The 25,887-nt window shown below is 49.2% G+C and overlaps 1 protein-coding gene across 4 annotated transcripts in view; it reads right to left on the reverse strand.

Moving 5' to 3' along the window:
- The window catches only part of LOC140428091 (regulator of G-protein signaling 17-like), a 148,598-nt gene extending 123,045 nt beyond the window's left edge, over window positions 1-25,553 (reverse strand). For 2 of the 4 annotated variants that reach the window (XR_011948703.1, XM_072514140.1), the window contains exons 1-2: window positions 25,421-25,553; window positions 721-794 (exon numbers count right to left, since the gene is read on the reverse strand). Coding sequence is in view for 2 of the 4 variants with exons in the window: in XM_072514140.1 (XP_072370241.1) it covers window positions 721-723 (3 nt within the window). In the remaining 2 variants the exon portion in view is untranslated. Of the gene's footprint in view, window positions 1-720; window positions 795-20,463; window positions 20,584-25,420 lie in introns of those variants that run through there. The other 2 variants (XR_011948704.1, XM_072514149.1) reach the window with 2 other exon arrangements.
- Between the last annotated feature and the right edge of the window lie 334 nt (window positions 25,554-25,887).

Genomic DNA, 25,887 nt, shown 5'->3' on the forward strand with positions numbered 1-25,887 from the left:
GAGCAAATAGTTTCAATCATATTTACGCTGCTTGTTTCCATATGCCTTGAGTTTTCCTCTCTTCACCCACCCAGTAACCAAATTGTTAACGGCGACATAATTTCTGTCTCAACCACGACCCCCAGGAAGTTTGAATCCACCATCCCAGAGACTTGAGTCGGTCCTTTAGGTCGGCGCCTTAATGTAAAATTGAGGGAGTGCTGCACTGTCAGAGGCACCTTCTTTGGAGCCGAATGTTAAATCGAGGTCTTTAACACCGAACTTTTTCCACTGGTGGGTGAGTTTAGGAGCAGAGGTCACGACCTTATCAGATCCAGGCCGTTCAGCAGAGAAGCGGTGAAATGAAACTTCACACAAAGGCTGGAACTTTCTTTTCTGGAATCTGAATTTGGAGAAGGGCATGGAAGTGGGGGTGCTTCCCGCTGGGGAAAGGCGGGACGGATGACCACACCTGGCCTTCTGCTGTTCGGGCCAGTAAACATGCATCAGATTCCCGTGGCAGGGCAGACAGGAAGTCACTGTCTCTGCCGTTACCTCATGGGGTCCAAGGTCCAGGCGCCCGATGTAGATGGCCCCCGAATAGCTGCACTATCCTTTACCCAATCACTGCTCCATCCTTCCCCATTAACCATTCCTCCCTTCCGTAGTCATCCTCCACGCAACCTACACTGCCGCTGCATTTACAGACTTTCCCCAGAGGACAATACAGCAGCAACTCACCATTCATCACCGAAGAAATCGTCCTCGTCAGGTCAATGCCGCTCCACTGCAGTCGGAAAAGTTCAAATTTCTCCCTGGTGGGGGAATGAATTAGGAGGGGAAACTTAATTCCAGCGAGGTGGCTTTCAGATGAATGTGAATGGCTTGCTAATGCATGCAAAAGGGCTTCTTGACATTGTTCATTTGCATTTAAGTAGCACAGTGGTTAGCACTATTGCTTCACAGCGCCAGGGACCCGGGTTCAATTCCCGGCTTGGGTCACTGTGCAGAGTCTGCACGTTCTCCCCGTGCCTGCGTGGGTTTCCTCCGGGTGCTCCGGTTTCCTCCCACAAGTCCCGAAAGACGTGTTTGTTAGGTGAATTGGACATTCTTAATTCTCCCTCTGTGCACCCGAACAGGCATCGGAATGTGGCGACTGGGGGCTTTTCACAGTAACTTCATTGCGCTGTTGATGTAAGCCTACTTGTGACACTAACAAAGATTAATATATTATTATTAAAATTCCTGAGAACTTAATTCCTAAAGTTCATCCCGTAGTCGGGAAACTCACTGTGGCCTCAAGTCAAATTAGTTTGCCTACCCGCCAAGCTTCGCACTGCTGGCAGGACTGGGAGACTGGGCGGTGGAAGTGTGCAACTCTCATTAATTGAGCTGTACCCCACTAAAGAGTCGGGTCCAGCTCAGTTGATAAATTTAAACCTGAAATGGTTAGATTATTTCTGACTTGGGTATGAAAGGATAGGGAGCAAACGTAAGTGACCGGTGTTAAGGCATAGATAAACCCAGTTTGGTGGAAAAGACTGGAGGGGCCGAATGGCCTCCTGTCATCCTCATGTCCATGCTGCCTCATGAAAAGACGCCATGGTATCATCTGGAGGAGGCAGGGAGTTCTACCGGTGTCCAAATCAAAATCCATCCCTTAACCAACACCAGAAATAGCCCAGCTTTGACAAACAGTTACCCAGACTCGAAACATGAGCTCCCTTCTCTCTCCACAGATGCTGTCAGACCTGCTGAGATTGCCCAGCATTTTTTGTTTTGGTTTCAGATTCCAGAATCTGCAGTGATTTGCTTTTGTCTATTACCGAACAAAATTGATCTGATCACATCTCATTGGTAAGTCTTGAGGTGCAGTGGGTATCGCTCCTGCCCCTGAGCTCTGGGTTCAAATCCTACCCCAGGACTTGATGGAAACATAGAAACATAAAAATAGGAGCAGGCCATTCGGCCCTTCGAGCCTGCTCTGTCATTCATTATGATCATGGCTGATCATCCAACTCAATAGCCTATTCCCGCTTCCACCCCCCCCCCATATCCTTTGATCCCCAGAGAAACATTGAAAATTGTTGGCCAAGGAGGATGTGTTCAAATCGCAGCCACAGGGATTGAATATGAATCTAAATCCCTCCATCGCAGCAATGACAGGCGGTAAGAGTGGGGGAGATTTCTGGTCAGCCATGTGACAGAAAGAATTTTGGAGCGTCCAGCACCACTATCCACAGCTCCAGCCGACAACATGCATGTAAAAGGACATGTCCCCTGCATGATCTGTAACACACCACCACCACCACCCTCTTGGTATTTGTGGCACTAGCGACGCGCAAATTGGTTGATGCATTCCCACATGACAATAGTGACTACACTTCAGATGTATTTCATTGGCTGTTCAGCACTTTGTGGAGTGTCCTGCGAGGAACTGGTCAGAGCATCCGCCTTGATCCGAAGCCTTCTCCTCCCCCAAATTGCACAACGGTCAAACTCCTCCTCTCCTCGATTCACCGTCCTTCCTGCAGCCTATCACAATTGCTACTCACGAGGGTCCATTTTCCGATCACAGCCTCCCAGTTGGGAGATGTGCCCTATGGGGGGACACCCAACAGGAAATTACAAACTCTAATTTTCCATCCATACAATTTGTGGATTGACAGGCAAGAGCATCTGTGTTCCCATCAGGTAAAGCTCCAAACCAGAAACACAGAATCATTAATATACCCATTGGTATCACATCGCTGTAGTTTTGGCTTATGTCATTGTTTGTTTCCCAATGTTGTAACATCTTTCATTGTGGCGAGGAAGAGTCAGACAGACTTAAAGCGTTAACTCTGCTTCTCTCTCCACATATCCCGCCAGACCTGCTGCGATTTCCCAGCATTTCCTACTTGTATTTCATATTTCCAGCATCCGCAGTGATGCACGATCAATTGCACAAAGACTAAAGTTGGGTACAACTGTGGCTTTATTACAGTCAGATGAGATCGCAACCTGACGAAGCTACAACTTGGATCTGCGTGCTTACAGCAGTGGTTACAAATGAGGGACAGAGCGGAACCATCCTCCAACTGATCCAATTAAATCGCTGCAGTCCTGCCACATCCCGTTGTGAATTGTAATGGGCAATTAAACAACTAATCAGATCCAACAAAGTGGAAACTTGCCCAGGTATGTCCTGTCCGCCATCACCTGGGCAAATCAAACCCAGTCAATTCCCTGCCCGTCAGTCGACACTCGATCATCGGCAAAGTGATGGAAGGTGTCGTTGACAGTGCTATCCAGTGGCTCATGCTCAGCAATAACCTGCTCACTGACACTCAGTTTGGGTTCCGCCAGGGTCACTCAGCTCCTGACCTCATTACAGCTTTGTTGCAATCATGGACAATAGAGTTGAACTGCGGAGGTGAGTTGCGAGTGGCTGTCCTTGACATCAAGGCAGCGTTTCACCGAGTGTGGCATCAAGCAGCTCGAGCAGTATTGAGGTCAATCGGAATCAGAGGAACCAACCTTTCTGGTTCGAGTCGCACCGAGCACAAGCGCAGACGGTTCAGGGGAGTTCTCGAACTGATTCCTATTGAACTCAGTCGGAGCTGCATGATGTCACACTCGGTCAAATGCTGTGACATCACTTCACCTGTTCAGTTCAGCTCGCTTGTCAATGTTTGGGCAGGGGCTGCGATGAGATCAGGAACGGAGTGACCCTAACAGAACCTAAACTGAGCATCAGTGAGCAGGCTATTGCTGAGTAAGTGTGGCTTGATAGCACTGTCGATTACACCTTTCATCACTTTACTGATGATTGAGAGTAAACTGAATGGGCTGTAATTGGGCAGGTAGGATTTGTCCTGTTTCTTGTGTACAGAACATACCTGGGCAATTTTCCAATTTGCTGGATAGATGCCAGTGTCACGGCTGTACTGGAACAGCTTGGCTAAGGACACTGCTAGTTCTGGAGCCCAAGTTTTCAGTGTTATTGCCGGGATATTGTCAGTGCCCGTAGGCTTTGCAGGATCCAGCGCCTTCAGCCATTTCTTGATATCACGTGGAGTGAATCGTATCGGCTGAAGACTGGCATCTGTGACGTTGGGGTCCTCCGGAGGAGACCAAGACGGCACTTCTGGCTGAGGATTGTTGCCTCAGCCTCGTCTTTTGCACATATGTGCTGGGCTCCTCCACCATTGAGGATGAGGATATTTGTGGAGCCTCCTCCTCCAGTGAGTTGTTTAATTGTCCACCACCATTCACAGCTGGATGTGGCAGGACGGCAGAACTTAGATCAGATGCATTTGTTGTGGAATCGCTTGACTCTGCCTATCACATGTTGTTTTCGTTCTTTGGCACACAAGTAGTCCTGTGTTGTAGCTTCACCAGGTTGACACCTCATGTTTTGGTATGCCTGATGTTGCTCCTGGCACGCCCTCCTGCACTCTTCATTGAACCAGGGTAGATCCCCTGGCTGGGTGGTAATGGTCGAGTGGGGGATATGCCGGGACATGTTACAGATTATGGTTGAATATAATTCTGCTGCTGATGATGGCCCTCAGCGCCTCATGGATGGCCTGTCTTGAGTTGCTAAATCTGTTCTGAATCTACCCCATTTAGCTCGGTGTTAGTGCCACATAACACGAGGGAGGGTATCCTCAATGTGAAGAAGGGAATTTGTCTCCACGAGGACTGTGAGGTGGTCACTTATACCGATACTATCATGGACAGATACACCAGCAGCAGGCAGGTTGGTGAGGATGAGATCAAGTATGTTTTTCCCTCTTGTTGGTTCCCTCACCACCTGCTGCGGTGCCAGTCTAGCAGCTATATCCTTTAGGACCCGGCCAGCTCGGTCTGTGGTGATGCTACTGAGACACTCTTGGTGATGGACATTGACGCCTTCACCCAGAGTACATTCTGTGGCCTTGCTACACTCATTGCTGCTTCGAACAGGAGGTTTCCTTGCCCATGGTTGACCTGATACCATGATAGCAGGACTCTCAGGGAACATTCCTCCTGACTGTATACACTATGTCGCCACCTCGGCTGGGCCCGCCCCGCTGGTGGGAGAAGGGCATTTGCAGGGATGGTGATGGTGGCGTTTGAGACCTTGGGCAGGATCGCCTGGCCGTTCACGCTGGCAGCATCTTGCATTCTGCCAACAGCGCACACCCGCCGTGGGTTTCGGTGACAAGGGGTGCGCTCAAAGGTTCGCCCCGTTGACAATGGCAGGAAGAGAGGATCCCGTCACCGGCCACTGGCGAGCTGCCCGCTGACACTGCAGAACACGCTGCGGAGGGGGCGGAAAAGCCCGCCCATCATCTGTGAGGTACGTTTCAGTGAATATGGTTATGTCAGCCTTTTGCTTGACTAGTCTGAGGGACAGCTCTCCCAATTGTGGCACAAGCCCCCAGTTGTTTGTAAGGAGGACGTTGCAGGGTGGACAGAGCAGGGCATGCCATAGAGAGATCCCTGTTCCTTCACTGTCACTGGGTCAAAATATTGCAACTCCCTCCCAAACAGCGTGAAGGGTGTACCTACACTATTCACTGACGCAGTTCAAGAAGGCGGCTCATGGCTACCGTCTCGCGGGCAATTAGCGAGGGCAATAAATGCCAGCCTTGCCAGCGACATTCAAGTACGATGAACAAATAATAAAAAAGAACAATCCTGCCATTTGTTAGGCCAAAGCTGCAGACCAATCACAAAGGTATCTCACTGATAACCTCGTGCACACAAAGAGCTTGCCTTTGCCTAAGGTGCCCAAGTGATGGTGTTTACCCATTCTACTCTTACATTGGTCATTCTCTTGGCTTTGCTTGAGCACATGAATTCAGAGACACTTCCAAGTTGCTCTTTAATGATCAATGTTGTTCTCTCGTGCACTGAAATGTAGCAGTTGGGGAAAAGCCATTAAGTCCATAAAGCTTATTGCTTTAATGCAACTAGTCATTAATTCCATTACAGCCCATGTACACTCTACTCTATCGCATCTACCCAGTTAATCTGCTCCAACAGCCTGTGTACACTCTACCCTCTCACATCTCCCCAGTTAATCTACTCCAACAGCCTGTGTACACTCTACCCGATCACATCTCCCCAGTTAATCTGCTCCAACAGCCTGTGTACACTCTACCCTCTCACATTTCCCCAGTTAATCTACTCCAACAGCCTGTGTACACTCTACCCTATCACATCTATCCAGTTTATCAGCTCCAACAGGCTGTATACACTTTACCCTGTCACATCTCCCGAGTAAATCTGCTCCAACAGCCTGTGTACACTCTACCCAATCACATCTATCCCGTTAATCTGCTCCAACAGCCTGTGTACCCTCTACCCTATCACATCTACCGAGTTAATCTGCTCCAACAGCCTGTGTACACTCTACCCTATCACATCTATCCAGTTAATCTGCTCCAACAGCCTGTGTACACTCTACCCTCTCACATCTCCCCAGTTAATCTGCTCCAACAGCCTGTGTACTTTCTACCCTATCACATCTCCCCAGTTAATCTGCTCCAACAGCCTGTGTACACTCTACCCTATCACATCTCCCCAGTTAATCTGCTCCAACAGCCTGTGTACACTCTACCCCATCACATCTCCCAGTTAATCTGCTCCAACAGCCTGTGTACACTCTACCCTATCACATCTATCCAGTTAATCTGCTCCAACAGCCTGTGTACACTCTACCCCATCGCATCTCCCAGTTAATCTGCTCCAACAGCCTGTGTACACTCTACCCTATCACAACTCCCAGTTAATCTGCTCCAACAGCCTGTGTATACTCTATCCAATCACATCTCCCCAGTTAATCTGCTCCAACAGCCTGTGTACACTCTACCCTATCACATCTACCCAGTTAATCTGCTCCAACAGCCTGTGTATACTCTACCCAATCACATCTCCCCAGTTAATCTGCTCCAACAGCCTGTGTACACTCTACCCTATCACATCTACCCAGTTAATCTGCTCCAACAGCCTGTGTACACTCTACCCCATCACATCTACCCAGTTAATCTGCTTCAACAGCCTGTGTACACTCTACCCTATCACATCTACCCAGTTAATCTGCTCCAACAGCCTGTGTACACTCGACCCAATCACATCTATCCAGTTAATCTGCTCCAACAGCCTGTGTACACTCTACCCTATCACATCTCCCAGTTAATCTGCTCCAACAGCCTGTGTATACTCTACCCTATCACATCTCCCCAGTTAATCTGCTCCAATAGCCTGTGTACACTCTACCCAATCACATCTACCCAGTTAATCTGCTCCAACAGCCTGTGTACACTCTACCCCATCACATCTCCCCAGTTAATCTGCTCCAACAGCCTGTGTACACTCTACCCCATCACATCTCCCCAGTTCATGTGACCACAGGCTGGTTTAGCTCACTGGGCTTAATCGCTGGCTTTTACAGCAGACCAAGGCAAGCCAGCAGCACGGTTCAATTCCCGTACCAGCCTCCCCGAACAGGCGCCGGAATGTGGCGACTAGGGGCTTTTCACAGTAACTTCATTGAAGCCTACTCGTGACAATAAGTGATTTTCATTTCATTTTTCATTTTATTTCATTTCATTCATTTAATCTGCTCCAACAGGCTGTGTACACTCTACCCTATCACATCTATCCAGTTATCTGCTCCAACAGCCTGTGTACACTCTACCCCATCACATCTCCCAGTTAATCTGCTCCAACAGCCTGTGTACACTCTACCCTATCACATCTACCCAGTTAATCTGCTCCAACAGCCTGTGTACACTCGACCCAATCACATCTATCCAGTTAATCTGCTCCAACAGCCTGTGTACACTCTACCCTATCACATCTCCCAGTTAATCTGCTCCAACAGCCTGTGTATACTCTACCCTATCACATCTCCCCAGTTAATCTGCTCCAATAGCCTGTGTACACTCTACCCAATCACATCTACCCAGTTAATCTGCTCCAACAGCCTGTGTACACTCTACCCCATCACATCTCCCCAGTTAATCTGCTCCAACAGCCTGTGTACACTCTACCCCATCACATCTCCCCAGTTCATGTGACCACAGGCTGGTTTAGCTCACTGGGCTTAATCGCTGGCTTTTACAGCAGACCAAGGCAAGCCAGCAGCACGGTTCAATTCCCGTACCAGCCTCCCCGAACAGGCGCCGGAATGTGGCGACTAGGGGCTTTTCACAGTAACTTCATTGAAGCCTACTCGTGACAATAAGTGATTTTCATTTCATTTTTCATTTTATTTCATTTCATTCATTTAATCTGCTCCAACAGGCTGTGTACACTCTACCCTATCACATCTATCCAGTTATCTGCTCCAACAGCCTGTGTACACTCTACCCTATCACATCTCCCCAGTTAATCTGCTCCAACAGCCTGTGTACATTCTACCCCATCACATCCCCCCAGTTAATCTGCTCCAACAGCCTGTGTATACTCTATCCAATCACATCCCCGCAGTTAATCTGCTCCATCAGCCTGTGTACGCTTTACCCTATCACATTTCCCCAGTTAATCTGCTCCAACAGCCTGTGTACACTCTACCCTATCACATCTACCCAGTTAATCTGCTCCAACAGCCTGTGTACACTCTACCCTATCACATCTACCCAGTTAATCTGCTCCAACAGCCTGTGTATACTCTACCCAATCACATCTCCCCAGTTAATCTGCTCCAACAGCCTGTGTACACTCTACCCTATCACATCTACCCAGTTAATCTGCTCCAACAGCCTGTGTATACTCTACCCAATCACATCTACCCAGTTAATCTGCTCCAACAGCCTGTGTACACTCTACCCCATCACATCTCCCCAGTTAATCTGCTTCAACAGCCTGTGTACACTCTACCCTATCACATCTACCCAGTTAATCTGCTCCAACAGCCTGTGTATACTCTACCCTATCACATCTACCCAGTTAATCTACTCCAACAGCCTGTGTATACTCTACCCAATCACATCTACCCAGTTAATCTGCTCCAACAGCCTGTGTACACTCTACCCCATCACATCTACCCAGTTAATCTGCTTCAACAGCCTGTGTACACTCTACCCTATCACATCTACCCAGTTAATCTGCTCCAACAGCCTGTGTATACTCTACCCAATCACATCTACCCAGTTAATCTGCTCCAACAGCCTGTGTATACTCTACCCAATCACATCTCCCCAGTTAATCTGCTCCAACAGCCTGTGTACACTCTACCCTATCACATCTACCCAGTTAATCTGCTCCAACAGCCTGTGTACACTCTACCCTATCACATCTACCCAGTTAATCTGCTCCAACAGCCTGTGTATACTCTACCCAATCACATCTACCCAGTTAATCTGCTCCAACAGCCTGTGTACACTCTACCCCATCACATCTACCCAGTTAATCTGCTTCAACAGCCTGTGTACACTCTACCCTATCACATCTACCCAGTTAATCTGCTCCAACAGCCTGTGTATACTCTACCCTATCACATCTCCCCAGTTAATCTGCTCCAATAGCCTGTGTACACTCTACCCAATCACATCTACCCAGTTAATCTGCTCCAACAGCCTGTGTACACTCTACCCCATCACATCTCCCCAGTTAATCTGCTCCAACAGCCTGTGTACACTCTACCCCATCACATCTCCCCAGTTCATGTGACCACAGGCTGGTTTAGCTCACTGGGCTTAATCGCTGGCTTGTACAGCAGACCAAGGCAAGCCAGCAGCACGGTTCAATTCCCGTACCAGCCTCCCCGAACAGGTGCCGGAATGTGGCGACTAGGGGCTTTTCACAGTAACTTCATTGAAGCCTACTCGTGACAATAAGTAATTTTCATTTCATTTTTCATTTTATTTCATTTCATTCATTTAATCTGCTCCAACAGGCTGTGTACACTCTACCCTATCACATCTAGCCAGTTATCTGCTCCAACAGCCTGTGTACACTGTACCCCATCACATCTCCCAGTTAATCTGCTCCAACAGCCTGTGTACACTCTACCCTATCACATCTACCCAGTTAATCTGCTCCAACAGCCTGTGTACACTCTACCCTATCACATCTACCCAGTTAATCTGCTCCAACAGCCTGTGTATACTCTACCCAATCACATCTCCCAGTTAATCTGCTCCAACAGCCTGTGTACACTCTACCCTATCACATCTACCCAGTTAATCTGCTCCAACAGCCTGTGTATACTCTATCCAATCACATCCCCACAGTTAATCTGCTCCAACAGCCTGTGTACACTTTACCCTATCACATCTACCCAGTTAATCTGCTCCAACAGCCTGTGTACACTCTACCCCATCACATCTCCCAGTTAATCTGCTCCAACAGCCTGTGTACATTCTACCCCATCACATCTCCCCAGTTAATCTGCTCCAACAGCCTGTGTATACTCTATCCAATCACATCCCCGCAGTTAATCTGCTCCATCAGCCTGTGTACACTTTACCCTATCACATCTCCCCAGTTAATCTGCTCCAACAGCCTGTGTACACTCTACCCTATCACATCTACCCAGTTAATCTGCTCCAATAGCCTGTGTACACTCTACCCTATCACATCTACCCAGTTAATCTGCTCCAACAGCCTGTGTTCACTCTACCCCATCACATCTCCCCAGTTAATCTGCTCCAACAGCCTGTGTACACTCTACCCCATCACATCTCCCCAGTTAATGTGACCACAGGCTGGTTTAGCTCACTGGGCTTAATCGCTGGCTTTTAAAGCAGACCAAGGCAAGCCAGCAGCACGGTTCAATTCCCCTCCCAGCCTCCCCGAACAGGCGCCGGAATGTGGCGACTAGGGGCTTTTCACAGTAACTTCATTGAAGCCTACTTGTGACAATAAGCGATTTTCATTTCATTTCATTCATTTAATCTGCTCCAACAGCCTGTGTACACTCTACCCTATCACATCTACCCAGTTAATCTGCTCCAACAGCCTGTGTACACTCTACCCCATCACATCTCCCCAGTTAATCTGCTCCAACAGCCTGTGTACACTCTACCCCATCACATCTACCCAGTTAATCTGCTCCAACAGCCTGTGTACACTCTACCCCATTACATCTCCCCAGTTAATCTGCTCCAACAGCCTGTGTACACTCTACCTGATCACATCTACCCAGTTAATCTGCTCCAACAGCCTGTGTACACTCTACCCGATCACATCTCCCCAGTTAATCTGCTCCAACAGCCTGTGTACACTCTACCCGATCACATTTCTCCAGTTAATCTGCTCCAACAGCCTGTGTACACTCTACCCTATCACATTTCCCCAGTTAATCTGCTCCAACAGCCTGTGTATACTCTACTTTCTCCTGGACTCTAAAATAAGTAGTTTCTATCGACTCTCACCCCTGAATTTTTGATATTCAGGGCAAGACAAGCACGCAATTGAACAAAGTGCTGCTGTTCTTCAACATCTGAAATAAATGCAGCAAATGCTGGAAATACCCAACCGGATGGGCAGCATCTGTGAAGCTAAACCGAGTTCACAGGTCAGGTTGATGATCTTTCATCAAAACAGTACAATTCGGCTGTGTTCAATATCTCCTTGACTTTACTTACTGAGCTCCAGAATCATTCTTTCAAATCGCTAAGAACCGGCTTCTCTCAAACATCCAGTCAAACATAAATAGCATTTCATACTGAGTAACCCAGGGCTCCTGGCTCTATCCGACCCAATGGCCAGAGAATGTCACCCTTGAAGCGAAAGCTATGAATCGTCTCTGAAAACCCTCAAGGATGGTCCTTATTATAAAACCAGTTTACGGCTTTGTTAAAACAGTGGAGAAGCTAAACTGTTTCTGGCACTGGCCACAAATTAACCAAATATACTGAGTTAAATTGTACAACTCCCTATAGTTGGGCTTTGTCCCCAAACTTCCTGTTGTGACAATTTTCTGTCATGCTTTTACCTTCAGTTTGAGCAAGAGAAGAGTGGGTCAAAATGTGAAAGACTTAGAGGGGGCGGAATTCTTAAAAGTGCATCCAGGAGAGCTTTTTAACCCAGTACGTAGAAAGTCCTACAAGAGAAGGGGGGGGCGGCGTTTTAGGGGATGAAGCCGGGCAGTTGGGAAAAGATCAGTGGGGGAGCATTTTGGTGATAGTGACCATAACTCGGTATGATTTCGTCGGCTGACTCGATCTTTCCCCCCCCACCACCTTTCAGCCACCCAACCCCGCCCGCATTTCCAACCCCTCCAAACCTCGGGGATGCCCCCCTTGAACATCCCCTCACCCCTCCCCCCCCCCAACCTGGTAAGGCCCCTCTGGGCCTGATCCTGGCATTCCCAACCTGGCAGCTGGGCATTGCCACCCTGGAAGTTCCCCCAACCTGGCAGTGCCACTTGGGAACCATGGCAGTGCCAGGCAGACAGTGCCAAGGTGCCGGGGTGCCAGATGGGAGCGCCAGGGTGCCACCCTGCACTGTTCCTGACCACCGGGAGGTCCCTAAAAGGCTGGGAGATACCCACAGGAGCCATTATGGCTGGTCCACATTTGTGGAAACCAGTACTAAATGGCAAACTGGCGACGTCTCCCAGGCACGGCCGTTAGGTCCTGGGCATCAGGAGAATCCTGCAAGTATATAGTAAAATGAACCTAATTTCTCATTTATATATGCTGATTTGGGCCATGGCCATTGAAGGTGAAATGCAGATCGCGATGTCTCACGGGACTCTGGTAAACCTGGTGAGACTTTCCAAGCATTGCGAATCTCACGAGAGGCCCCAGGGCCTGTTTCCTGGCAGTGCCAACCATGTCGGGCGTGACGAGGCTCTTAAATCGCGCCCATGATCTCACCCTGACAAAGTCATGCTGGCTACCCTTGTTTAATCCTTGTCTCTCCAAGTGGAGATCAATTTTGTCCCTCAGAGGTTTTTCCAATGATTTCTCTACCATCGATGTGAGACTCAGTGGCCCGTAATTAGCTGGCTCTTCCCTTCTTGAACAATGGCACCACATTAGCTGCCCTCCTGCACCTCTCCTGTGGTTGGAGAGTATATTACCATTAGTGTCAGAGCCCCTCTCTTGCCTCACACTGCAGCCTGGGATACATCTCACCTGGGCCTGGGGACTTACCCAATTTTAAGCCTGCTAAAACCACTAACATCTTCTCCCTCTCAATGCTAATGTGTTCGATTCTATCACAGTCCCCCTCCTTGCTTTCCAGGTCTACGTTGTCCTTCTCCAAAGATGCAAAATATTCATTAAATCCCTCACCTACATCTTTCTCCTCCACACACAGGTTGTACTGTGGTCCCTAATAGGCCTGACTCTTTCCCCGGTTACACTCTTGCCCTTAATATAATTATAAAACATCTTGGGAGTCTCCTTTATTTTCCTCCCAGTGTTTCATCACACCCTCTCTTCACTGCCCTCATTTCTTTTTAAGTGTCCCCTGCACGAGGGCACCCACTATTTTGTACCCCCTGAATCTGCCATAAGCCTACCATTTTTTCCCTTATCCAACCCGGTATCTCCCTTGACATCCAGGGTTCTCTGGACTCGTTGGTCCCACCCGTCATCATTTAATGATCATGTTGGCCCAGAACTCTCCCTCTTTCCTTTTTGAATGGCTCCCTCAGCTCTGATGTGGATTTTCTGACAATTAGCCGCTCCCAGTCCACTTTAGCCAGATCCTGTCCGATTCAAATCGGCCTTCTCCCAATTCAGAAATACTATTTCATGGAATGATAGAATCCCTACTCCACAGAAGGAGGTCATTCGGCCTATCGAGCCTGCTCCGATCCACTATGCTTAACCCCGTAACCTATCCCGCGCATCCCTGGACACTAGGGGGCAATTTATCATGGCCAATCCACCTAACAGGGGCTGGTGTAGCACAGTGGGCTAAACAGCTGCCTTGTAATGCAGAACAAGCCCAGCAGCGCAGGTTCAATTCCTCTACCGGCCTCCCCGAACAGGCACCGGAATGTGGCGACTAGGGGCTTTTCACAGTAACTTGCTTGTGACAATAAGCGATTATTATTAACGGGCAACACGGTAGCATTGTGGATAGCACAATTGCTTCACAGCTCCAGGGTCCCAGGTTCGATTCTGGCTTGGGTCACTGTCTGTGTCGAGTCTGCACATCCTCCCCGTGTGTGCGTGGGTTTACTCCAGGTGCTCCGGTTTCCTCCCACAGTCCAAAGATGTGCAGGTTAGGTGGATTGGCCATGATAAATTGCCCTTAGTGTCCAAAATTGCCCTTAGTGTTGGGTGGGGTTACTGGGTTATGGGGATAGGGTGGAGGTGTTGACCTTGGGTAGGGTGCTCTTTCTAAGAGCCGGTGAGACTCGATGGGCCGAATGGCCTCCTTCGGCACTGTAAATTCTATGATAATCTATGAAACAGCACATCTTTGGACTGTGGGAGGAAACCGGAGCACCCGGAGGAAACCCACGCAGACACGGGGAGACCGTGCAGACTCCACACAGACAGTGACCCGAGAGCGGAATTGAACCTGGGTCCCTGGCGCTGTGAGGCCGCCGTGCTAACCACTGTGCTGCCGTGCTGCCCCTTCGACCTTTCTGGTCCATTGTTGTCATTTTCCAGAGCTGAAGCTCGCCAGCAGGAAGTGGCTCTAAGTGCGGCATCGACGGAAAGAAACTTCTCGAGGCCAAAAAAACAGCAAAGTGCCATGAAATAGCAAGACGTTCCTTGGCACAGCTGACACGAAAATGGGTGGTGTGGTAAACAGCGAGGAGGAAAGCCTTAGACGACAGTACAAAAGGTGAAGTCGCACGGGATCAGGGGTGAGCTGGCAAGGTGGATACAGAACTGGCTAGGCCATAGAAGGCAGAGAGTAGCAATGGAAGGATGCTTTTCTAATTGGAGGGCTGTGACCAGTGGTGTTCCGCAGGGATCAGTGCTGGGACCTTTGCTGTTTGTAGTATATATAAATGATTTGGAGGAAAATGTAACTGGTCTGATTAGTAAGTTTGCAGACCACACAAAGGTTGGTGGAACTGCGGATAGCGATGAGGACTGTCAGAGGATACAGCAGGATTTAGATTGTTTGGAGACTTGGGCGGAGAGATGGCAGATGGAGTTTAATCCGGACAAATGTGAGGTAATGCATTTTGGAAGGTCTAATGCAGGTAGGGAATATACAGTGAATGGTAGAACCCTCAAGAGTATTGAAAGTCAGAGAGATCTAGGAGTACAGGTCCACAGGTCACTGAAAGGGGCAACACAGGTGGAGAAGGTAGTCAAGAAGGCATACGGCATGCTTGCCTTCATTGGCCGGGGCATTGAGTATAAGAATTGGCAAGTCATGTTGCAGCTGTATAGAACCTTAGTTAGGCCACACTTGGAGTATAGTGTCCAATTCTGGTCGCCACACTACCAGAAGGATATGGAGGCTTTAGAGAGGGTGCAGAAGAGGTTTACCAGAATGTTGCCTGGTATGGAGGGCATTAGCTATGAGGAGCGGTTGAATAAACTTGGTTTGTTCTCACTGGAACGAAGGAGGTTGAGGGGCGACCTGATAGAGGTCTACAAAATTATGAGAGGCATAGACAGAGTGGATAGTCAGAGGCTTTTCCCCAGGGTAGAGGGGTCAATTACTAGGGGGCATAGGTTTAAGGTGAGAGGGGCAAGGTTTAGAGTAGATGTACGAGGCAAGTTTTTTACACAGAGGGTAGTGGGTGCCTGGAACTCGCTACCGGAGGAGGTGGTGGAAGCAGGGACGATAGTGACATTTAAGGGGCATCTTGACAAATACATGAATAGGATGGGAATAGAGGGATACGGACCCAGGAAGTGTAGAAGATTGTAGTTTAGTCGGGCAGCATGGTCGGCACAGGCTTGGAGGGCCGAAGGGCCTGTTCCTGTGCTGTACATTTCTTTGTTCTTTGTTTGACAGGATGGAATAGACGGGCTGGTCAGACGGGCAGAACGGCGGCAAATGGAATTTACCCCTGAAAAGTGTGAGGTGATGCATTTTGGGAGGACTAACCAGACAAGGGACACGATGACGAGTAGGACGCCAGGAAGTACAGAGGACCAGAGGAACCTTGGGATACATGTCCAAAGATCCCTGAAGGCAGCAGTACCAGGAGCCAGTCTGAGGATACGAGGTAGGACTGAGGTGAGGAGAAACCTCCTCACCCAGAGAGTGGTGACCTGCAGAGTTCACTGTCACCGAAAGTAGTTGAGGCCAAAATATTGTGGGCGGGATTCTCCAGTTTGCCAGCAGTGTTTCCCTGCATGGCACCCCCGTGCCAGCAGCGGGATGCTCTGTAAGGGCGGCACAGTAGCACAGTGGTTAGCACTGTTGCTTCACAGATCCAGGGTCTCACATTCGATTACCAGCTCAGGTCACTGTCTGTGCGCAGTCTGCACGTTCTCCCAGTGTCTGGGTGGGTTTTTTCCGGGTGCTCCGGTTTCCTCCCACAGTCCAATGATCTGCAGGTTAGGTGGATTGGCCATGATAAATTGCCCTTAGTGTCCAAAAGGTTAGGTGGGGTTACGGAGACAGGGTGGAGGTGGAGGTGTGGGCTTAGGTAGGGTGCTCTTTCCGAGGGCCGGTGCAGACTCGATGGGCTGAACGGCCTCCTTCTGCACTGTAAATTCTATGTCTATATCTGTGTTCTGGCAGCCGACCAATGGGATTTCGCATTGTGGCCACCCCACTCCGTTGGGATACACGCGGGCGGGCTGCCAACGGAGTGGACGATCCCGTCGACGGAAAATTCCACAGTGTATGTTTTCAAGAAGCAGTTAGGTAAAACTCCTTGGGACAAAGGGATCGAAGGATGTTGGGAAAAGTGGGAGCAGGTTACTGAGTTGGATGATCAACCATGATCATAGCGAATGGCAGAGCAGACTCGAAGGGCCGAATGTCCTACTCCTGCTCCTAATTTCTATAGGTGGTTAAGAAGACATATTGGACACTTTCCTTTATGAGCCGAAGCATAGAAAATAACAACACAGAGGCGATGATGGAGCTGAATAAAACGCTGGTTAGGCCACAGCCAGAATACAGTGGGCAGTTCTGGTTTCCACATATTAGGAAGGTAGTGACTGCACTGGAGACGGTGCAGAGGAGATTCACCAGGATGTTGCCTGGGCTGGAGCGTCTCAGCTATCAAGAGAGGTTGGTTAGGCTGGGGTTGTTTTCCTTGGAGTAGAGAAGGCTGGGGGGGAACCCTGATTGATGTGTACAAAATTATGAAGGATGTAGATAGGGTAGACAGGAAGAAACATCTCCCCCTAGTAGAGGGGTCAATAATCAGGGGGCATTGATTTAAGGTAAGGAGCAGGAGATTTAGAGGGGATTTAAGGAAAAGCTTTTTCACCCAGAAGTGGGTGGGAATCTGCAACTCGCTGCCTGAAAGGGTGGGAGAGGCGGGAACCCTCAAAACATTTAAGAAGCATTTCAATGAGCAATGGAAATGCCACAGCATAAAAGGCTACGGACTGGGTGCTGGAAAATGGGGTTAGTATAGATAGATGTTTGATGGCCGGCGCAGATACGTTGGGCCGAGGGGCCTCTTTCTGTGCTATAAAACTCTATGACTAGTATTTTTAAACTTAAATAAGGGCAATTATGAGGGCATGGAAGTAGAGCTTGCTAAAGTGAACTGCCAAATTAGGGGCGTCATTCTCCGCCGGCGGGAGTCTCCGTTTTGCGGGCACCGGGGGCTTTCCCGACGGCGTGGGGCTGCCCCACAGTGGGAAACCCCATTGACCGGCCGGTGTTACGGGGACTCCCGCCAGCCAGTCGGCGCAGAAATGTGGCGGGGCGGGTAGGAGAATTTCGCCCCAGGTTAAGAGAATGAGTCAATAATGATGCAATGGCAAGTACTCAAAAAGATATTTCAGAATGCACAGAATAGATGCATTCCAACGAAGTGCGCAAGAATGGATGCCAGGTTAGAAGATTGCACAGAATATAAAAAACAGCATAAACGGCCACAAGGTTAACGAGGGGAAAAATAAGAGTACAAGAGAAAGCCAGCTCGAAATATAAAAATACAGAGTAAGAGTTTCTATAGATATTTACAAAAGAAAGGATTAACAGATTGAGCATTGGTCCTGCAGAAAGTGGGTCTGGGGAATTCATAATGGAAATGAGGAGATGGGAGATGAATTGAACAGGTATTTTGCATCGGCCTTCGCTCCAGAGGATACAAGTAGAATCCCAGAAATAGCTATAAATCAGGAAATGGAAGGTGAGGGGAGGAACTCAGGAAAATTACATCTACCGGGGAAATGGTACTGGGCAAATTGTTGGAGCTGCGGGCTAACAAGGCTCCAGGTCCTGATCGGCTTCACCATCCTCGCGTCTCAAAAGAAGTGCCTCATGAGACAGTTAATGTCCTGGTTTTAGGTTGGAAAATAGCAAGTGTAACTCCTTTATTCAAATAGGGAGGAAGACAGAAAGTAGAAAACTATAGGCCAATCTGCGTAACATCTGTCATAGGGAAAATGTTAGAAGCTATTATTAAATACACTATAACAGGATACCTAGATAAACTCAAGATGGTCATGCGGAGCCAATATGGTTCTGTGAGAGGGAAATTCTGTTTCGCCAATTTAATGGAGTTCTTTGAAGAAATAACATGTGCTGTGGATAAAGGGGAGCCTGTTGATGTAACTGTACTTAGATTTTCAGAAGGCATTTGATAAGGTGTCCCATCAAAGATTATTGCAGAAAATAAAAGCTCATGGTGTAAGGTGCCACATATTGGCATGGATAGAAGATTGGCCAACTAACAGTAGGCATAAATGGATAATTTTCTGGCTGGGAAGGTGTAACGAGTGACATGTCAAAAGGATCAGTGTTGGGGTCTCAACTGTTTACAATTTATAGAAATGGCATAGATGAAGGGCCTGACGGTATGGTTGGTGAATTTGCTGGTTATAGAAAGATGGGTAGGAAAGTGAGGACATAAGGAGGCTACAAAGTGAATTAGACAGGTTAAGTGAGTGGGCAAAGTTATGGAAAATTGAGCATAATGTGGACAAATGTGCAATTATCCACTTTGGCAGAAAAAAAACGTATTATCTAAATGGTGAGAAATTGTGAGGCAGCGAGGTCTGGCTGTCTTAGTGCATCACCTCACACTTTCCAGGGTTAAATTCCATTTGCCACTTTTCTGCCCATTTGACCAGCCCGTCTATATCATCCTGTAACCCGAGGTTTTCCTCCTTGCTAATTACCACAACACCAATTATCGTGTCATCTGTACTGATCATACCCCAAATTTCACATCCAGATCATCACCGTACACTACAAACGGCATGGGGCCCAGCAGTGATCCCTGGGGTATACCACTGGAAACAGGGTTCCAGTCACAAAAACCCAAGCTTCGACCATCACTGCCTCCTGCCACAAAGCCAATTTTGGATCCAATTTGTCAAATTGCCCTGGATCCCAGGCTCGGCTTATATCCACTGGAGTTTATAAGAGTAAGAAGCCACTTGATTGATATATAAGATCCTGACGGGGTAGATATGGAGAGGCTGTTTCTTCTTGTGGGAGAATTTAGAACTAGAGGTCACTGTTTAAAAATAAGGCAAAGAAGACTGAGATGAGGAGAGACGTTTTAATCAGAGGATCGTGAGTCTCTGGAATTCTCTTCCTCAAAAGGCCGTGGAAGCAGAGTCATTGAATAGTTTTAAAACAGAGCTGGATAGATTCTTGATCAACAAGGGGGTGCAAGGTTATTGGGGGTAGGTGGGAATGTGAAGTTGAGGTTAAAATCAGTTCAGCTATGATCTTATTAAATGGTGGACCAGTCTCAAGGGAGCAAGTGGTCAATTCCTGTTCCTAATTCGTATGTTTGTATGTTCACTTTTTGGTCAGTGTTTATCATTTTAAATTATTATGTCAATATTTCTATTGAATTTTGCTACGTCAACAGTCACGATACAGGGTAGATCCTCACCACTAGGTGGCATCATAGAACAAATGTCTGAAATTGCCATTCCCCTCACCCCAAAGCTATTTTGTATATAAGAAAATTGGTATTCATGAACTGACCATATTTACTGAGGTACAGAGGTTGTTTTCATGGTCATTTCATTGGCATATATTTTACATTCATGATACCATAGAACTAGGTTCAGAACTTAGAATGAGAATCAACATGCCAACCAATCAGCAATCTTTCCTCATACAGTATAAATTGCTGTTCCCTTCGATTTTTGGCACGCTAGTGTCTACCCTGATGAGTGTAAGATGAAAAACTTTGACAGCCTGTCTCTTTTCAGCAATATTCAAGGATTAGGTCCTGTGATGTAGGATATGTACACTTCTGGAGGAAGTAAGTCCACCAACTGCAAACAGAATATATCAGGCAACATCAGAACAATTAAGCCTGGGCTTCATGGGCCAGAGAATTTAAGGATTAGAAATGGCCCGAGGCGACAGTTTGGACATCCCTAGCAGACACAATGTCCATTTACAGAAAACATGTTCTTTCCCTCATGGCAATGAAAATTTATACTTAAATAGCTTTCATCTATTTACCTTTCCATATGTCCTGACCTCTCCTTAGGGCTCCCATGAGAAGCTTTTATGGAACCTCCAACTTCAGGCAATAGTCAAGCTGCTATGATGAGCGTGAGGGGAAAGCTCTACTGGTACCTGTGAAGACAACCTGTTTAAGGCCACTGAAAAGAGGGCAACACTCATTTCTGCAGAGGGCAGGGACTGAGGAATATAGGGAGGAGAGGCAATGAAGAAAAGCACTTTATGACAATCCATTCCTAAGGCCTCTTACAGAATTGTTATTTTTGCAATATTCCTTCCCAGGCTATGGGCATCACTGACCAGTCCGGCTTGGCGGGCGGCACGGTAGCACAGTGGTTAGCACTGTTGCTTCACAGCTCCAGGGTCCCAGATTCGATTCCCGGCTTGGGTCACTGTCTGTGTGGAGTCTGCACGTTCTCCCCGTGTCTGCGTGGGTTTCCTCCGGGTGCTCCGTAACAGCCTCCCCGAACAGGCGCCGGAATGTGGCGACTAGAACCTTTTCACAGTAACTTCATTTGAAGCCCACTTGTGACAATAAGCGATTTTCATTTCATTTCTTCCCACAAGTCCCGAATGACGTGCTATTAGGTAAATTGGACATTCTGAATTCTCCCTCAGTGTACCCGAACAGGCGCCGGAATGTGGCGACTAGGGGCTTTTACCAGTAACTTCATTGCAGTGTTAATGTAAGCCTACTTGTGACAATAAAGATTATTATTATTAAGTGCCCACCCTGGATGCAATTGGGAATAGGGGTTTGATACAACTGAGCCACTTCAGAATAGCTAAGAGTCGGCTACACTGGTATGGGATGGGAATCACAGGAAATCAAGTTGGGTTATTAATGACAATTTAACAATTTCATGGTTACTATCAGTGATATTTTTCTTTCTAGGTTTTATTTAATTTCAGCACATTTTGTGTGGATTATTAACCCAGGCCTTGGGACACCAAGAGAGCCACTGCAGTACTGTACATACTACTGAATATCAGCATACATGCACTATTAATTAACAAGTTCCCATGAAAGTGACTTTCCCTTAATTTACACAAATGCAGTTAAAATAAACCAACTGACACCTCATAAAGGTAGCAAATAAAAATATTTTTATACACATCAACGTGCTCGTTCCACACACCACACACCGATTTCAGTCCCTGAGTCCTTCAGTTGCCCATGTCACAATAAGATGCTCCAGGTGGAACAGGAGGAGGCAATTCAACCCATTCAACCTATTCAGTCAGCCAATTACATCATGGCTTGGCTCGTTAACCCTTAACACCCTTGCCTAACACAAGTCTATTGAACTTAGTTTTGACATTTTCAATTGACTCCCGGCCTCAATAGCTTTTGGGAAGGGTTCCACATTTCCACTCCACTTTGTGTAAAGAAGTGTTTCCTGACATCACCCCTTAAGGACCAAGCTCAATTATTATGGTTTTTCCCCCCTTGTTCTGAACACCTACCCAGGGAAGATCAACAGCATAGCTCTGACAAAGGGCTAGTACAGGCACACAGGGATGAATGGCCTCCTTCTTTGCTTCCATGGTTCAGTACAGTAGGAATTTTGTGTGAATGAGCCCTCAACCAGACATTTCCTGAAAGATAACCCCACACCAAACCAATCTACAATATTTTTAAAATTATGCACCCTGCCCACTTATAGCATCATACTTCGTCACAGAGATGGTGCATGCTGACTGTGCATTCTTGCATCTCCAGTTGGCCCCAAAGACCTGCTTTGCCACATGGAATCTTACAGCACAGGAGATGGCCATTTGCTCCACTGTATATGTGCTGGCTCTCATTAAGCGAGCTATTCAACTGGCCCTGCACCTCAATCTTTTCCCACAGCATTAAAATATTCTCAATTTCAACAACATCTGTCCAATTCCCTTTTTAAGTTAGTCTTGAATCCACTGCCCTTTCAGGCAGTACAGGCCCGATCACAAAAACTCGCTGCATAAAGGTCCCCCTTTGGTTCTTTGTCAATGATTTAAAATCAATGTCCAATTATCCTGAAGTTTTGTGTGCAGCACTGAAATGTCACACTTACTCCAGTCACCCTTCCTGCAACACATGTCACACGTTGCAAATGCCGTTCCTTTTATTACAGAACAGCAAACGACCCACGGATCTGCAAATACCAGCCATCTTCCTCAAGACACCTTTCTCACAGCTGTCACATGCACTTCCTGTCACACTTTCCCCGCCACACCCCTGATCGGGGACGTCCCCGATGTGACCCACCCTCTGCGCACAATAGCAAACTTACCTCGGACCATGTTTTCGGTCACCTGTCCGAATCTCTTTTCATAAAATCAGACAATAGTTAAAACACAGAAGGAGGCCGTTCAGCCCATCGCTCCTGTGCCAGGACTCCTGCAAGGGCAATTTAGCTCGTCCCACTCCCCCACCTTTTACTCATGGTCCCTAAGGGGCTGGTTTAGCACAGAGGGCTAAATCGCTGGCTTGTAATGTAGAACAATGCCAGCAGCGCAGGTTCAATTCCTATACCAGCCTCCCCGAACAGGTGCCGGAATGTGGTGACTAGGGGCTTTTCACAGTAACTTCATTGAAGCCTACCTGTGGCAATAAGCGATTATTATTATTTTACTTTCCCTTTCAGATCCTTCTCCAATTTCCTTTACCTCATGCTGCCTTTGCCAATATATGTCCTCTGGATCTCAACCCTTTCCAGCAATGGGAACCCCAATCCACTCCACCCGGATCCCTCATGATTTTGAACACCTCTAACAAATCTCCCCTCAAACCTCACTCTCAGCTCAGAAAGGATTGAGGCTCGGTGTTCTAATACGCTCCTGTGAAGCATTTTACTCTGTTAAAAGGCACGATGTAAAGGCAAGTTATTGTTTGAATCGCGCTCGCAGATGCTGCACATCAAAAAAAAAAATTGTTCCGAAATTTAAGCTCATCCTGCCTCCAGCAATAACATCCTCTTGCTTGCACCTTGTCAGCCAGAGATTTCTCTCTCTAAGTGCTCCCCCCTTCCCCTTCCCCACATTATTTTTCCATCAAGCTGACATAATTAACTTCACAAATAACTACACCAGCCCCCGGGGACCAACACAAGTGGCAACAGTAGGGGAAAAAAGCCTACGGTATCGCCTTTTACACAGCGCAGACCTCCCAATAGTACTGTAACTGGGACCCCAATGGGGCAATAAACACAATAACAACTGCAAAGGGTTAAAACACACCTTTCCCAGTTACATTGGCCGGTGATATTATTTCAGTCTATCCTTCTCCTGGCTGTTGCCAGCTATGGATACGAGTTGGTTTGTATATGATCTCCCTTTTCCTGCAATAAATTAATATAATTCCACCTCCCTCCCATTCCCACCCTTCCTGCTGGTTGATTTCTCTCTCTCTCAGTAAACTGATTCCCTTTCACATATTGCAGAGCATTTAAGGGTTTGCTCCATTTAAAATCTGATAGGCGCATCTTGTACTGGACATGAGGGAGGGGGTCACCTCCTTCTCAGGCAAAGGGGGGGGGGGGGAGGGGGGGGAGATTGAATCATCTCCAAACACAATCTACTCACAGGTTGAATCATTTCCCCAGCAAAGGTGGGTGGGCGGCGAGGGGCAAAACAAAATGCATGCTAGCAGAATAACAGTGGGAAATGCACAAACATCTTAAACTGCAGCAATAAGGTGGGCGCCCCCCCCCCCCCTCTCACCAGCAGTGAAACTGGGGGGGGGGGGGGGGGTTATTTAAAATTCACTATTTCTGCATTTTCCCTGTTGCTGCTGTGGGTCAGATTGGCAGCCTGTGGGTGGTGAGAGGGGCACCCCCTGGCAGGGGTACAGGGGAGAGAGGCACCCCCCTGGCAGTACAGGGGAGAGTGGCACCCCCTGGCAGGGGTACAGGGGAGAGTGGCACCCCCATGGCAGGGGTACAGGGGAGAGTGGCACCCCCATGGCAGGAGTACAGGGGAGAGTGGCACCTCCCTGGCAGGGGCACAGGGGAGAGTGACATCCCCCCTGGCAGGTTTACAGGGGAGAGTGCCACCCCCTTGGCAGGGGTACAGGGGTGAGTAGTACCCCCTGACATGGGTTCAGGGGAGAGTGGCAACCCCTGGCAGGGGTACAGGGGAGTGGCAACCCCTGGCAGGGGTACAGGGGAGAGGCACCCCCTGGCAGGGGTACGGGGAGAGAGGCACCCCCCTGGCAGGGGTACAGGGGAGAGAGGCACCCTCTGGCAGGGGTACAGGGGAGAGTGGCACCCCCGGCAGGAGTACAGGGGAGAGCTGCACCCCCCTGGCAGGGGTACAGGGGAGAGTGGCACCCCCCTGGCAGGAGTACAGGGGAGAGTGGCACTGCCCCGGCAGGGGTACAGGAGAGAGTGGCACCCCCCTGGCAGGGGTACAGGGGAGAGTGGCACCCCCCTGGCAGGGGTACAGGGGAGAGTGGCACCCCCTGGCAGGGGTACAGGGGCGAGTGGCACCCCCCTGGCAGGGGTACAGGGGAGAGTGGCACCCCCCTGGCAGGGGTACAGGGGAGAGTGGCACCCCCCTGGCAGGAGTACAGGGGCGAGTGGCACCCCCCTGGCAGGGGTACAGGGGAGAGTGGCACCCCCCTGGCAGGGGTACAGGGGAGAGTGGCACCCCCCTGGCAGGGGTACAGGGGAGAGTGGCACCCCCCTGGCAGGGGTACAGGGGAGAGTGGCACCCCCCTGGCAGGGGTACAGGGGAGAGTGGCACCCCCTGGCAGGGGTACAGGGGAGAGTGGCACCCCCCTGGCAGGGGTACAGGGGAGAGTGGCACCCCCCTGGCAGGGGTACAGGGGAGAGTGGCACCCCCTGGCAGGGGTACAGGGGAGAGTGGCACCCCCCTGGCAGGGGTACAGGGGAGAGTGGCACCCCCCTGGCAGGGGTACAGGGGAGAGTGGCACCCCCCTGGCAGGGGTACAGGGGAGAGTGGCACCCACCTGGGCTCCCTGCTGCTGCTGCGCTGCTCGGGGACCGCGGCTCCGGCTGCCGATCCTCCGCCCACATCAGCACCGCTGCCGCTGGCGGCTCCGCTCCGGCTCCGGATCCAGCGCCGGCCGGCCGGGGGCGCGCAGGGGAGGGGGCGGCCCGGGGGCGCGCAGGGGAGGGGGCGGCGCGGGGGCACGCCGATCGCCGGGCACGCGCCCGGGCGGGGGTTCGCGCGTACCTGTCACCGCGCGCCCCAATTCCTGCACTCTCCTCATCCCTTCACTCCCTCCCTCATCTCTTCCCATCCCCTCATACCTTCTGTCATTCCCTCCCTCACTCCCTCCCTCATTCCCTCCTTCACCCCCTCCCTCATTCCCTCCCTCACACTGTCCCTCACCCCCTCATTCCCTCCCTCGCACTGTCCCTCACCCCCTCCATCACCCCTCCCTCACACTGTCCCTCACCCCCTCATTCCCTC

Source organism: Scyliorhinus torazame, chromosome 1, assembly GCF_047496885.1.
Source record: "Scyliorhinus torazame isolate Kashiwa2021f chromosome 1, sScyTor2.1, whole genome shotgun sequence".
Classification (NCBI taxonomy): domain Eukaryota; kingdom Metazoa; phylum Chordata; class Chondrichthyes; order Carcharhiniformes; family Scyliorhinidae; genus Scyliorhinus; species Scyliorhinus torazame.